Consider the following 15,879-nt stretch of genomic DNA (forward strand, 5'->3'; position numbering starts at 1 on the left):
ATAAGTTGTATACACAAAATTTCTAAGTAAGAGTATTAGGAAGGGTTACTTGCCACGTTGCCCCCCCCCCCCCCCTTTCCGTGCGCATGGCTATGGCGAGTTATTATTTCATTTAGGCTACTAAACAATTCACACGTGCATTTTTAGAAGTAATTATCTACTCTGTCTCCATGGTAATTATTTATTGTGTTTAATTTATATTATTTTTATTTTTAGCTTATTTTACGTCTCTTTTTTTACCATACAGGATTTGACTTTTCCGTCGTATGTACTTCAGGTTAAAGATAAATGTTGAACATGTGGAATGTTGAAAAATTCAACTTTGACAAGCTAAAACTGGGTGGTACATTTAGTGAAGGCCACGAATTCTTAAAGAAAAACACTAACTCTGCGCCACAGTTATAAAACTAAATTGTGATTTAGGCTTAAAATTCTAGTCAATAAAATAGGGATCATAATCATTACAAGAAGAGTAAAGTGCTACATTCTGAATTCACAGTACACATTTTGTTCTACTAACGATGTTTTATTACAGGGTACAGTAAATAACACCTTTGCACGCCCACTAAAATAAAAAAAATATTGTAATGTATACAATCCATGTTTGTAAAAATATAAAAAATACATAATTAATAATTATAGATAATAAATCCAGAGAGCAGAAAATTCATTTCGAAATTACATGAAACGGCAGGAGGGGGAGGCTCTTTTTTGTTTTCATTTGCACGCTTGTATTATATCGTAAAAAGTAATATGCGTAAGATATATGACGCACGAAGCATCACGATTGGTGAAACCATTACCCACAGGCAGTTGCGTACAGACATCGCGAATTCTTTACCTTCGGGTGTGACTCTTGACTATGTATGTGACATAATTCTTCCGTTCAGACCAGCGTAGAAAGGTCACGTGACTTACAACTGAAGTCATTTCGCCTTCGAGCGTGGTTACAGTGACTACTATAGAAGCGGCAGAAGGCTTATGTGTGAGAAAATATGGCGGGATTTGGAGTAATGACATTAGAGGACAAGACAGAATTAAAGGAACAGTTTGATGCTGTAAGTGTTAATTGTCTCTTCTTAATTCCATTGTATATTTTTAAAATTTACTGCCAAATTTTCCTGTGTTGGGAATGTCAAACTGATTGTTCCCTCTTCCTGGTAATGTTGCGAATCGAAGTTCTCAACGGTTCCTAATAAAAAATAGTGAAACACGTGGGAAAAATACACAGCACAGAATGTTCAGTATTAAATGACGTGAATGATATAAAAGAGCACAAATATTCTGCACCGAACTCGTTTTTAATGGTACATAAATTCAATCGAACATATTTATAAATTCAGGCTTTTTCGACTGTTTGAATCTACGGTGTTTGATGGAATTTAAGAGGGAGAAAATATTAGTTATTATAACGTGTAAGAAATGCCTGTATAGTTGATATTTCTTATGTGCAAAGGTTACGAATATATCCTCTTGCACTTAACTGTATAATATAGTGTATTGATTCTAATGAAGAATGTTGCAGCACCACCGTTCTGTAGAAGTGCAAACTGGAAGTTAAAGTATATATATTATTTAAAAACTAGTAAGGTATGAGCTATCGATTGCGAATGACTATATTTACTGGGATCTAATGAAATAACGTAACCTTCACTTGCAATACATAATCTCTAAATTATTTTACCTCATCTCAAAATATTAATTTATTGGAGAATGTATTATCACATGTAAGTTTTTTTTTTTTTTAGAGTGGGTGGAATTTTGTATATTGTGCGTTATATTTTGTTTCGAACATATTCATTGTAATTTGTAGTTCATGGTCAAGTGCTTCGAAGAAGTCATATTTTGATGTACAAGGCTGAAGTCCTGTATTGCGGGTGTCCATGATATGCCTAGGCTTACTCTGGGTTTAATGGGATTCATGAATGTTGAAAAGAGTGCCTTATGTAAGCAGTACACAGTATCACCATCATATACATTAAATTTATTACATGGTTTATTCCTAACAGATCATGTTCAATATATGATGCAGTTCCAGTGCCATTCATAATAGGTTTGTCCCTCTTTAGCGCAAGATTGTTAATTTAATGTTGTTTACCTTCAAACACCATATTGTGCCAGGGCTTTCTTATATTAATCATTCATGCACATTATGCGGTTATTTGAAACTGAGAATATCAGTGGTGTTTCTTTAAAAATACTTCGATACATGTTCATGTTGATCTTCTAATGTATGGACAACAAAAAGTTAACGAAAAGGAATTTGCATGCAATAATCACACATGTTTGGTTTTTATAAGCAAAGATCTGCTTCTGTTATTTTGGTATCACCATTATTATTCACATGCATTTTCAACATGAGTCAATTTGGTATGACTTAAGATGACCGGACCCCTCTCCGATTTTCTTCATATTTGACATACTTACTAATTGAGGCCTGCTAATGACGAATCTGAAGTTAAAATTTGTCGGAAACGTCTAGAAATTGCAAAATAATTGCGAACCATTGGCGCTAGCACCACGAACCAATGACGTGTGGTTAGGTTAGTTTCGGTTAGATTAGGCAAACATAGTTAAAATTTGTTGTCATGGTAGTATCAGGATCTAGAAATTGCAAAATAATTGCGAACCAATGACGCTAGCCCCATGAACAATTGACGTGTGGTTAGGTTAAGCAAACATAGTTAAAATTTGGTGCCGTGGTAGTATTAGAAATATATATATTTCCTTGTGAAACAAAAAAATTCACAAATCAACGGTTTCCATTCCAAAAACTAACGCCTTATTTTCTCTTATTTTGCAATTTCTAGAAGTTTCCGACAATTTTTAACTTCAGATTCGTGATTAGGAGGCCTCAATTAGTGAGTATGCCAAATATGAAGAAAATTTGAGATAGGTCCGGTCATCTTTAGTCGTTCCGTCAATTCCTATACATGTACAGGTTTTCTGATTACTAAACTGCATCTTTTTTGGTGGGGAACAATTTTTTTCATGTCATTGTTATGATTGCACGAGTAGATTTGGTGCTGTTAGCATTCATGCTTAAGAGTTACTTTCTACATGTGTTGAGCAGGTTAGGTGTGTTTGTGCTAGCATTCCAGCATTTGCTTTCTTCCCCATAAGACTGTTATGCAAAATAAATATGAATATATATAAATATGAATTTGCAATTTGCACAAGTTATTTTTCTCAATATAATTTCACACAAGATTATAGTTTGTAACGTCACATATGTAAATGAATTTCTCCAAACTTCAAACATGCTTATCGGAACTGTGACTGAAGTTTGTTCTCACATTTTTTTTAAAAAAAAAAGAAAAAAATTATTTTTTATTTCACCTTATGCCAAGATATGTTAACTGGGACTGGTCCTACAGTATAAAGTGGGATCCGAACCACTATATACCTGCACCGGGTATCAAAGGTACTCACATTAAATGCATTAGGAAGCAGGTTTGATTCATAAAAATGATCTTCTAATGGCACACACATTCATGATTGTGATTGTTTCAAACTGCACTAGATTGAAAAATACATCATTTTAGAGAATTATGTTCATAAAATCACTATATCTGTAACTGCTAGATGCAAGATAAGGTAAAAATTTGCTATCCTTCGGACACCTCTAATTTTTTCGTTTCGTCAATTTTTGGCATTCGTACTTACGTATCTGCTTCGTGGAACATTCCTGATGGTGTATCAACGTTGTTGTTACTAACACGACACCAAATTTTAACTATGTTTCCTAACCTAACCACGCGCCAATGGTTCGTGGGGCTAGCGCCAATTGTTCGCAATTATTTCCAATTTCTAGATCCTGATACTAACACGACACCAAATTTTAACTATGTTTCCTAACCTAACAGAACTAACCTATCCACGTGCCAATGGTTCGTGGGGCTAGCTATTCTCCGTCGGAGAATTAATTTTCAACGAACAACATGAATTTCAGCTATGAAACATTCCCACATCACACAAAACACCTTCCCGATGTTCGACAATGCTACAGGAACTTATTACGGTAAGTAGTTTCTTCTGTGAAAATAAATAAATGTGTCCGAAGGATAGTAAACAAGTACCCAAGAGAATCTAACACAGTTATTTTTAGTATTTTTTATTTTATTTTATCTGCGACGTTTCGTTCTGGTTTCCCAGAACTTTTTCAAGCTACACCAAAATATACATACAGCAATACAACCTCACATGACTAGTCACTCTACACTTCTAAGGAATGAAGCCATGTGAGGTTGTGTTGTATGTATATTTTGGTGTAGCTTGAAAAAGTTCTGGGAAACCAGAACGAAACGTCGCAGATAAAATAAAATAAGAACCACTAAAAATAACTGTGTTAGATTATTTTGCATCTACAAAAAGTGGTTATGCAAACCTTTAAGAAGAAAATATATATTCTGTAACTGCTATTAAAACATAAGTAAAATGAGCAATAAAGTTTGTATTAATTTTGCTAGAACAGCAAGTCACACTCTAATTGCCATGTGTAAACGTTCTGTAAATAAGTTCCTGCAACTTTTGCCTTTACCTAGTGCATTATCAAAGCCTTAAAATATCTAGTTTCACTACGTTGGTGGAGAGGTTTTTTCATTTGAATCATGCATTTCATTTTGATCTACAGAATGCATCCTGTGTAATGGTGTTTTGTGTATTTGCCACTGCCATGGAGCATCCCAGTCTGTGCATGTAATATATAAAAATTTTCATATAGTTGCACTGTTTAATGGTAGATATGCACCCAGTCATCATGGCTGCTGCTTATGTTCATGTTGTAACTGAAATGTAACTATCAATTTACATGCATGTTTTTCATTTTTTTAAAAAAATATAAGTTACCTACAGTAAAGTTATTGATACATTTTTGTGACTAGAAGGAGAGTTGGTTCGTTACTGAAAATTTTCAAGTTCTTTAGATTGCGTTAGATTATCTTGATGCCCGCCCATTGTCAAGGTCCTGATTATGTAATGATTTTTGGAAGTTTAATTTTTTTTTACATTCTTTAGAATACTGAAAATTAGTGAAAGTTAAGTTTTTAAGTTGAAAGTGTGCACAATGTACCATTTTAAGAGAACTTGTAAGGTCCCATTTCTGAAGTGTAATTTTTCATAGAACATGTACATATGGAAAATGTAGAAGTACAATATTTGAATAATTAGTGTTGTTTGTCTTAGTCAGGTTGATTTAAAGGCCATTATATTATAAAATATTAAACAAAAGTGAATTATGACCCCCAATTAAAATAATAAAAGAGGCAATAAAACATATCCTACTCAACAAACAAGTGTAATTAGTTAACCATTTATTTGGGGGGAGGGGTGCTACTGCAGACACAGAATCGTAATGCTGAGAGGGCCAAGAGCTTATTGTTTAATTCTGAACTAATCATAGCACACGTGAATTTTTAATATTGTTCAATTTCTCAATATGTATGTGGATACATGACTCATAGACTTAGTGATTACTGCATGTTTTCTGGTGAATGATTTTTTCCCCTCCATTTACTCCTACATGCATATTCGTTAGCAAGCAGCCATTCATTTACTGTAGTCTTGAATGTCTCTAAATGCTTTTGTAAGCTGACTGCATGGTCAAGCTCACTTCGAGCGTGGCACCCATTTGAGCCTCGCATTAAAATATGGCATTAGTCTTTTTGTTCAAGACAGCAGTCAACAAGGAATGCCTGATTGTTGGGGTGCACGGATGCTTATATAAGCTACTTTAGGGAAGAATAGAACTTCATTTTAAAACTGGGCCATTATCTAAAACTTCTACCAAGACATGTACTGTAATTACAACTTTGTCCGGGGGTGACACCTATAAATCATATATTTCGCACTTTTTTACATTGCTAACATACTATTTTGGAATGCGGAGCATTTCCTAAGGTGAAATAATGCATTTCTAACTAAGATAATGTCTATTTCTTACATTTACGAGTACTTACTGTTACTTGATATTTCGATTCTATAACACATTATGGCGGGCGATAGTGTACTGGTTCAGGGCGCGTTGTGAGAGTGTTTTATCAATTTATGCAGTGTTGCAACCTCGTTCACCGGAAAATACCTACTTTCGTGCCCGGATTTGAAATTATGCTAATACCTCACAAACCATTCACGTTAGCCCCAAAAACCATTTTCCATAAGGTTAGGTTAGGCAAGCATAGTTAAATAAAAAAATTAAAAATACTAGACATGTCATGTTCTAGTGAAAACATGGCAAGTTTGAGACACTGACTATGGGCTTACGTCATCTAACACACGGAACATTGTGCTCTTGTGCAGAAAGCAAATGGCAGCAGCAGAAACAGCATGTCGGACAGAGATTTTCGCAGAAAACAACATGTATTCGCATTAAAATGGATCAAAACCACATTCACGAACTTCCACAACGCTACAGAAAATGATTTCCGTAATTACTTTCTCCTGTAAATTTGAAGAAATCCGTCACCCCTATACTACAATGTTATGCTTTGTCCAAAATCTCCATACCCTAGTTAAAAGCTGAGACACTAAAGGCATGTACAGAACAACATACAACCCTCACAGAGGATTATATTTGATACTTTCTTAATTATTCCCATAATTTTTTTACAAGTCATAAAATGTTTTGTTTCACGAAAAACGCTTTTCTGCTCCCCAACCTGCAGAGGAAATGAATATGTTGTAGCCTGCTTCTTCAACTTAGATAACATGATGCACCAAAAGGAAAAGTTTTCAGAACCATACTACACACACACAATCTTTTCACCATGTGCCTAACCTTACAACATTATAAAATAGGGATTAAAACCTCAATGTTTGTTGTAACATAGTCAAATAAACATTTAGGATCATAATTGAAATGCTAAGAATCATTAATTTGACCTGCTTTGCATACATACAATTATAGAAACACACTTGAAAAGCTCCATAGATGTCAGATGTATCCAAGATGACAGTAAATTATTGACTGTGCTGGTAATATATATATGGGACAGGAAAATCATTCTCCACAAATGACGCAGTAAATAATGATTGATTTCCATATGTGCATGTAGAGATTAAGAAATATAAAATCATGTAGAAAAGATGTGTGTTCGGTATCAGAATTACCCAATCCAAACCCCTCCCCCGTGCCCCTGCGCACACTTGAGTGATATGACTTAAATCAGTTCTCTTAACAGTATCAGCAGATATAGGCATGTTCATTTGTTGGTGTATTACCGACAAACTGACCAGTGCAGTGTATCTATGAATAGCCTGTCTTTCTGAGCAAAATTCTGCTATTTTGCTATTATTTTTTAATATAAATGTGTAACATGGCCTGGTATTGTTAAGTAAAAGTCTAAATGTTCAGTATCCTTTTCAGAGGTAAAGCTCCTTTTGGCCACCTAATTACAAATATTAATCAGTGAGGTTAATAAACCATTTGTGTTGTTTGTGTAATATTGCAATTTTATATTGGATTGGTAGAAGATCGGTATGTATCAGTATAAGCAAAAACTTTCATCAACCCATCCATAATATACATATAATATTTTATGGTAGTATGAAAAATTCTTTCAGAGGAGGTTATGCCAGCTAGGCTGAGATTCTTCAGCATTTTCATAATTTTTTTTTCATACATTTTCACATGCCATTTTGCATGTGATAGTCAAAGTATGTGGGCCTTGAAGGACTTAACTACAGGGGAAAATGCCTTGACAATTAATGATTACCACAAATTGTAATGATACTTTTTTACACATTTTATAGCATATCATGATTTTGGTGATTGAAGTAATGTAATGTTATTTCTGTAACAGTGCAGCAAGTTACAGTCTCCACTTCTTAGAGCATGGAACTGGCTAACATTGTGGAGCATTCTACAATAATGGGTTATGCTACACAGTTCTTAGCACTTTCCCATATATGTACTGCAAGTTGGATTTGTGATCTTGAACTACTTTCTACAATGCATTTTGGTTATTTCTTGTCACTTTTCTACCCATCTAGGTTAATCACGAAAATGATGAATGGAAATTAAACAAATGCAAAGAAATTGCTGTACCATACCCAAAATTTGAACCCGAGACCTTGCTTACATTGCATGCCATGCAAACCACTGCACCATACTTCAATAAATATAACAGGTACTCTCATTTTGGTGTGCAAGAATAATGAATGCAATTGCAAGTTTTAGTGAACCATTTATTATATTGCACAGTAGTCCAAGTGAACATTCCACATAGTACACCCCGGTAACTGCAATGTTGCAGTTCGAGGCTCTGGCAGCTGGACCTACAGTCAGTATAATCATCTGTAGGACTGTGTTTGTTGTGTGTTTTTTTTTTTCCCCTTAAATGTGCCGAGTGTCCCTTTACAGCCTCAGCTTTTAAGTGGCTGTGACGGGTGCAAAGTAGTGTATGTGCTGATGTACCCACAATATTGATTTCAGTCAATCCAAGTGAGCAGAAAATCTGGTCAAAAGCACAAAACTCGCAGTTGTGAGGTAGGTAGTCTCATGATTTGAGGAAAAGAAAATGTCTGTTCTGTTTAAAACTACCTGTGATTATTGTCACCTTAAGTTGGCTAGCAACTCTTGAAGTTTGGGAATGATGTGATCTTGGTTAATTAGTAATAGTATGGACTTTTTTATGCAATTAGTTTTTTCTTGATAAACAATTATTGGATGCCAATTCTGATGTGGCTTAAAGCACTGTTGACTGATTTTGACCATCATTAAGTCAGGGCTGTGTAAATGTAATATGCCCATGTGTCCAAATGAATCTATCCACGCCACAGTTCATTTCTAGTAGTGCGATTTTATATTGTTCACGAAATTTTAAACATATAAATCCCAAAATTTACACTTCATTTTTATCTTGCTGGCATTTTGCCACATCAATCATATTTATAATTTTAGTTCTTAGTGGTATAATTTAGTCAAGGGCAACAACCTCAACTCAGGCTTTTTTTAAATACTAGTATCTTAAAATAGGTTACATGTTTAGGCAGTTTTTCCTTAAACCCTCTATGTCTAGGACCAGAGTTGTCACTTGGCAACATTTAATGCATCATTCCTCGAAAGTTCTACATTTTGTTCATTTATTTATGTAGTCAAATTTCAAAACTAATACATTAAAGTTGCTGATCAATTCAGTTTATTAAAAAGTAAAAGCACTTTACATGTTATGTTCCTACCCTATATCAGGGTCTTCCTCAGACTGAGAAATGGACTGAAAGAAACATTCCATGTAGTACACCCCGCTAACTGCAATGCTGCAGGCCAGTGAGGCTCTGGTATCTGGACCAGTATAATTATCTGTAGGGCTGTGTGTTTTGTCCTTATACAGTTCTTCGTCTAAGGAATACCCTGATATGGGTAGAAACTTAATGTGTAAAGTGCTTTTAATTTTTAATGAACTGCCTTGGTCAACAACTTTAATGTATTTAATATGGAAACGAGGCTTAATACCATTGGACATTTTCCGAGGCTGGTTTCGATAAGAGTATGGAGAGTTTGTCAAAAACAGGCCTCTTTTTTTATTGGTTAAAAATTTTAAAGTGCAGCCTCTTCAAATGCATGAAAATATTATTATCTACCTCCACATCAGTGTTTAGAATTATTGGTCACAAGTTGAAACTGCATCTAGAATTTTGGTTTTACACTCATGTAAAGTTTTCAAGTAGAGACATTAGATAGGCCCATTAGGACCCAAACTTTTTGTATCCTTATCTTTTGAAATACATTAATATGCCTCAAAGTATGCAAAAAATCTAAAATGGCTCTAATAATTTTTCAAAAGGGTAATATTTGACGTAAATCCCCATTCATGTTCTATTCATTGTTGCGAGACAAATCTTACTTATGAATGCAATTAACTAGTGATTGAAATATGAAAAATTTAATTTGTAACAAATATCCCGTTCTTACACCAAAATGAAGTTTCATTGCTCATTACTATATATACTTAGTGCTAGTTAGGGGTTTGTAATATACAACAAATGCTATTATTTTATTTTTTATAGTGTTCTATAACTCCCAAGTTGATAATGTTTATTTTTCATACACTGAAATTGAGGTTGTGTGTGTGTGTATATATGGTTCGTTGTATATATATATATATATATATATATATATATATATATGATTGAATAAATATTCAATTCAATTGCAAATAAGAGAAAGCTTTCTCTCAACCCTTGCCGTTAGATGCTTATGTGACTATATTATGCCAAATGCATCATTAATATTACATTTTTTAAGTCAATTAGGATTGTTAGATTTAATTGCCTTGGTGTTTTATACATTTTCCTTTATGTGAACAGATCATTTTTCATGCAAAAGGAATACTTAAAAGGCTTGCACAAATTAACTTTGCATGGAATGTTCCATTTTGTCACTTTAAAATGTGCTTGTTATTTTATACAAACTTCAAACCTATTTCAATGTTCCTTTCTGTTATTCTAAAATATTTCCTAATCCTTCTATAAAACTTAACGATAATCACTACACAATTAGGAAGGACCATGACCCAAACTTCACTCACTATCATCAGAAGCTGCATATTATATTATTCTGCCCTTGATTTGCATGTGTCATTCTATATGATTATCAAGCAGATTCACATTTGTAAACTATTCTTACAACCACATGGTTATGTAGACTTGTGAATATTTTAAAACTGAATTGATTAAAATTAAATTCCCCCTCTCTACTGAGACTTTTAATAACAGCTTATACAACCAGTGAAACTGGCTGTATAAAAATTTAAGCTAGTCCACCTTGGCACAAGCTTGGATATACCATATTAGTAATGTCTAGGTCTTAATGTTGAACTATTCTCACTTCGTAAACCCAAATAAAATATTAGCCTGAATAGTTAAGATACAGCATTATCAGACAGTAAGATCAAAAGGTGCAGTGTGTGCAGCCTCACTATGTGCACAAATGTATGTAGCAGTTTACTAGTGACAATACCTGGAGACATGGTCTGATGTGAAAATGTACTATGTGATTGAATTTTTCATTGGCTCAAGTTATTTCTTCAATTGAAGAATGCTATCAGCAGAAATTTTGTGTAGAACAAGCAATAAGTGCATAACACACAGGTGCAGAAACAAGAGCAGATATTCCCATGCCAGTTTGTTTACTGTTATGGGCCTCCCTGATGGTGTAGTAGTAACGCTGTCACCTTGTAAACAAGGGGTCCTGGGTTCGAGGCAGAGGCACATAGTGGTTTGGATCCCACTTTAAACTGTAGGTTCAGTCCTGATTAGCCTTACTGTGCATAAAGTGTACTTAAAAAACATTCACTCATTGTTCACTGCAAAACTATGCTATCAAAATGCAGCAAAGATATATTTATTGATTTTCTTTGTAACTGAAAGCTTAGTATTGGATCGACCTATACATTTTTTTCCTTGTTATTGCATTGGGAAAATTCCTTAAATTATAAAAAAGTTATTTTTCCTTCCAAAAGTAATACTTGACTATACATTCAATTTTGTCATGTATTACTGTGATTACTTCATCTTATCATTAACTAAATTCTTTCCTTAGTTCACAAAACCCTGTTCTATAATGTTTGTGTTAGGTAAAATATATGCTTTTACTGCTTCATGGTTTCTTTGCTTTTTGCAATGAGTTTGGTGTTCAATTTTGTTATCCACTGTATATAGTGTGTCCAGCTTAAAAGTATAATAAAAGGATAATTTGTGGTTTATTATGATTTTTTCATACAGTTTTCTTCCACCTATAGAGTAACTCAAAATGTTTTTTACATACATATGTGCACAGTGGCATACAGAAGGGGGGGGGGGTACGGGGTTTAAACCCTCCCCTTGAGCTTATGAATATTATGAATAATGCTGTGGAGAAAATTAAAAATGGCCAATTTATCAGCCAAAGATCTGCGACAATACTACTACTACTACTAATAATATTTCCATGCAGCATGGAGAAAAGCACAGCATTCCAAACACGCGCCTTTCAGAGTGAATGCCTTAAAAATAAACACGAATTCTTGAAAATAAAATATGAAGGCACAGTTGTTTTGTATCTCAGCTGCATCAATGTTTTGTGTGTGTGAACAATGAGCATTAACTAAAGCAAATTCTTGGTTCGTTGTAAGCGGACAATGCATAGACAAAAGCTAGGTGGAGGGCCTCCCTGTTGGGACAGTGGTAGTAGCGTCCTTGCCTTGTAATCAAGGGGTCCTGGGTTCGATACCCGGTGGAGTCACATAGTGGTCCGGATCTCATTTTAAACTGTAGGTCCAGTCCCGATTAGCCTTTCTGTGCATAAAGTGGACTTAAAACAACAATTCAATCAATCAAAAGCTAGGCAGACAAGAATACACAGCCACCAGTCCACCTTCCCATTGTTCACAAAGCTCCATCTGTCCACCAATTGTCTTCGGGGGGTGCTTCGATGTGTGTCAACAACCTCAGTTGCTACGTAAAAGCTGCAGGAGTAACATCGCTCTCCCGTTACACCAGAATTTAAACGACAATAACATTAACTATTGTAAAATGTTTTGTTGGTAAGAACAGCAACACATTCCAGATGTGAATTATCGGGGACATTTATGCAGGGACAAGAGCTGAAAAATTCCAACCAATTCCAGGAATCGAGCCCTGATCTCCAGCGTGGTTGTCTGACGCCCTACCGACCAAACCACCGCAGCTCCTTGGATGAGTTCTATACTTTGATTATTTAAATATATTCTCTTGTTTTTATGGATTTTCTTCACACTTAAAATGACTCGCCTCGTTGACTAGACAATTATTTCGTAACAAAGAAACAAAAGAAATGCTCCCAGAATTTGTCAAAATCTAACAACTATGAAGTAATTTCGTTCTATTGCTCTCATAAATACTATATTTATGTAGATCTCTACTACTTAATAGTAGTAGCGGTATTAGTAGTAATTCAACTAATTAATAAATTATAAGTTATTAATTAATTATGATTATTGTTATTTAATTAAAGTATAATAAAACAATGGTAATGTGAATTTGGATAAAGTTTTAGAAACCTCCGCCTTGATGAAATCCTGCTTATGCTACTGTATGTGCACTACTATTTGCATGACAGATGTCCAACCTATATTCAAGCTCCCAATCCAGCATCCAGGAAATCCATCACTTCTTGCTCGTGATGGCATGGTGCTCCTATCACTTAGCCCCGTAGATTCCGGGATATTACTCCCTTTGATATTTTTTTTCTGAGAGGTTTTGTGAAGTCTCAAGTGTACCAAACACAAGTTCTGACCTTCCTGATCTATGATGTCACATTTGTGCTTCAATCCAGAATGTGACGCCAGTCATGCTGTACAACACATGGGCAAAGCTTAAATATAAGTTGGACATCTGTCATGCAAATAATAGTGCACATATAAAAGTGTATTAGGTATGTTGAAAACTTTTTGAGTTGCTCTATAGGTAGAAGAAAACTATGCAAATATTTTAATAAACTTACAAGTTATTAAATTTTTCTTTAATTATACTTTTAAGCTGGACACACTGTATATACATTTTCAACACATGCATGTTCACATCTTTATCACTCTCAATGTTTGTAGAAATATAAAGCTACCATTCTTAATTTGTAAAACAGTATGGTTTTGTTCTAGCAAATAATCTGTCTAGTTCTGAATTTTGCAACATAAACACACCAAGTGATTATCATTACTTTTGAAACATATCATGTGGTTGTTAGAACTAGTTCTTACATCTTGGTAATTTGATACCAGCACAATTACCAAAAAATTAACATTTTATTTGCACAACATAGAGAGAGAACCTCATCATTTTTTCTTCAATTTTGTACTTCGCAGGTCTGATGTTATAAAAACATGTAAATATTAGTTAATTGTGACTAAAGTTTATTTTTTCCCCAATCTGGTGAAAATAAATATGCCATAAATATCACTTGAGTGTTAGTTCAAATTTCCATAGGTAGTTCAATATGTTAACTTTGGTTTGCAAGCAACGGAACCCATAAAACACTCACAGTGTGATATATAAATTAATGTAGGCTAACATGTAGCCATACTAAGAGTTTGTTCTAAAAGAATATACTGCATTATTTTTTTAAAGATTTGCATCAAAAACATTTGAGTAATGTCGAACAAAAAAGCATTGCAAAATCTTATGCCTTATTTAAACATTGATTTCTATCATCCACTGATGATCCACTCCTCAGGTTCCTAAGCAGAATTGTTGCATGGGAATAATATAAACAGAATGTAGGGACAATGTGTCTTTTACACAGTGTATATTGATACACTTGTAGGTTTAATTGTATCACAGATAAGGATATACAAACTGCTCGAGTACCAAGTGAGGTGAGTGTACACTTAAGCAGGGTATTGCTCGAATTAATTGTGGTATTCATTTATGTTTTGGCACCCTGCATTAGTTGCCAATTTGCATCTGTGGAGCAGGACAGTTTATCTCTGGTCAGTTAGAAATAAATAAATGCGGTGGATGCTGCATTCTGTATTGAAGTATCAGATTCCATATTGGTTCTACAAAGTGGATAAGTGTGGTAGCTGGGGAGGATACTATATGTTTTTTCTGGCACTACTATGCCAGATATTCCAGGTTCGAACCGTGTGTATGGCATTAAGAAACGTCAACAAATATGTAGTGAAATGATTTTCATGGAGAGATGAAAAGTGCAGAATTTGCCAAAGTGAACCAAATGCACTGAAATGAATTATGAAGTTTAAAAAGATTTTGTGCATTTATTAAATATATACTTGTTCATGGTAGGGCAATTATTACTTTCGAAGATATTTGCTTCTGATTGGTAGCTTTTGGAAATTATGCTCGTAATTTTTTTGCAGCTTAGGAACAGTGTGTGAGCGTTCTGTATGCATGCAGGAGAAGGAAAGTGTGGAATTACGAAGGCAAACAGTCGGCTTGTAATCAAGGGGTCCCGGGTTCATTACTCGATGGAGGCACACAGTGGTTCGGATCACACTTTAAACTGTAAGCCGCGATTAACCTATTCGGATCTTATAAATGCTGACAACGAACTTGAAACAGGAAGAACCTACTCATGAGAGCGTTCAGAAATTGGTATTCTCCAAACCCAAGTATAAGTTCAGATCTGGTGGCCGGAGTTTTTCTTCATACTAGTTCACTCCGGGCGAATTCAACAATGAAGGCTGTGGGCGCCCTCTTACAATCCTTTTCTCCCAAGTGCCATCCTACGTCATTTGTGGTTAATCAGCATACAAATAAGCGATGTAAATAAAATCACCTCACCGAGCTGCGAGTTTAAAAGAGCCTCACTACGGTGAATTTCACACCGAAGTGACACGCGACGCATGTAGCTTGAGAACGAACCAATATAATTAGCAGCGTTTCATACTGCAGTGACATTACACGCTGTATAAGCCTACATTCGATTGGTCGCATTTCAAGTAACACGGTCCCATGGCATGGGTTTTCTTTGTGAGTGGCCCTTCATCAATATATTCATCCTCGTCGTCGCGATTAGCTAAATTAACAGAAAGGCGACTCTAAATAAAAATCAAGTCAAGTGACACGCGGCACATGACATCCCTACATCATTGAACAGATGGGCGTGTATAGCTCTAAATGCTGAGTGCCAATTTCATTTTTGATAAACTTCACGCTGTTTGTTGCTTATTGGAAACACTAGAGTAAATACTTGTACGCCTCTTAAAGATAAAAGTTCGAACACATAACTCACACCCAAACTTCCCGAAAGACCGGTAGTAAAGGTGCATGCAACTTGCGGTATTCCGTGACGTCATCGTGTACCTTAAGCGTAGGTTCCAAGGCGTCCTCACCTTTCTTGGATATTGTCAGCACTCGAGTCAAGGTCGGGTGACTTTAATACAAGCATGTCCGAACATTTAAATG

General features: G+C 35.0%; 1 protein-coding gene across 1 annotated transcript in view; it reads left to right on the forward strand.

Moving 5' to 3' along the window:
• Positions 1-878: 878 nt before the first annotated feature.
• Fim (plastin-2 fimbrin) overlaps positions 879-15,879 on the forward strand; it is a 118,930-nt gene continuing 103,929 nt past the window's right edge. The window contains exon 1 of the mRNA XM_083117324.1: positions 879-1,058. Within this exon, the coding sequence (XP_082973450.1) occupies positions 996-1,058 (63 nt within the window). The 5' untranslated portion in view covers positions 879-995. The remainder of the gene's footprint in view (positions 1,059-15,879) is intronic.

The sequence above is a fragment of the Lepisma saccharinum genome, chromosome 2 (genome assembly GCF_977018435.1).
Source record: "Lepisma saccharinum chromosome 2, izLepSacc3.1, whole genome shotgun sequence".
Classification (NCBI taxonomy): domain Eukaryota; kingdom Metazoa; phylum Arthropoda; class Insecta; order Zygentoma; family Lepismatidae; genus Lepisma; species Lepisma saccharinum.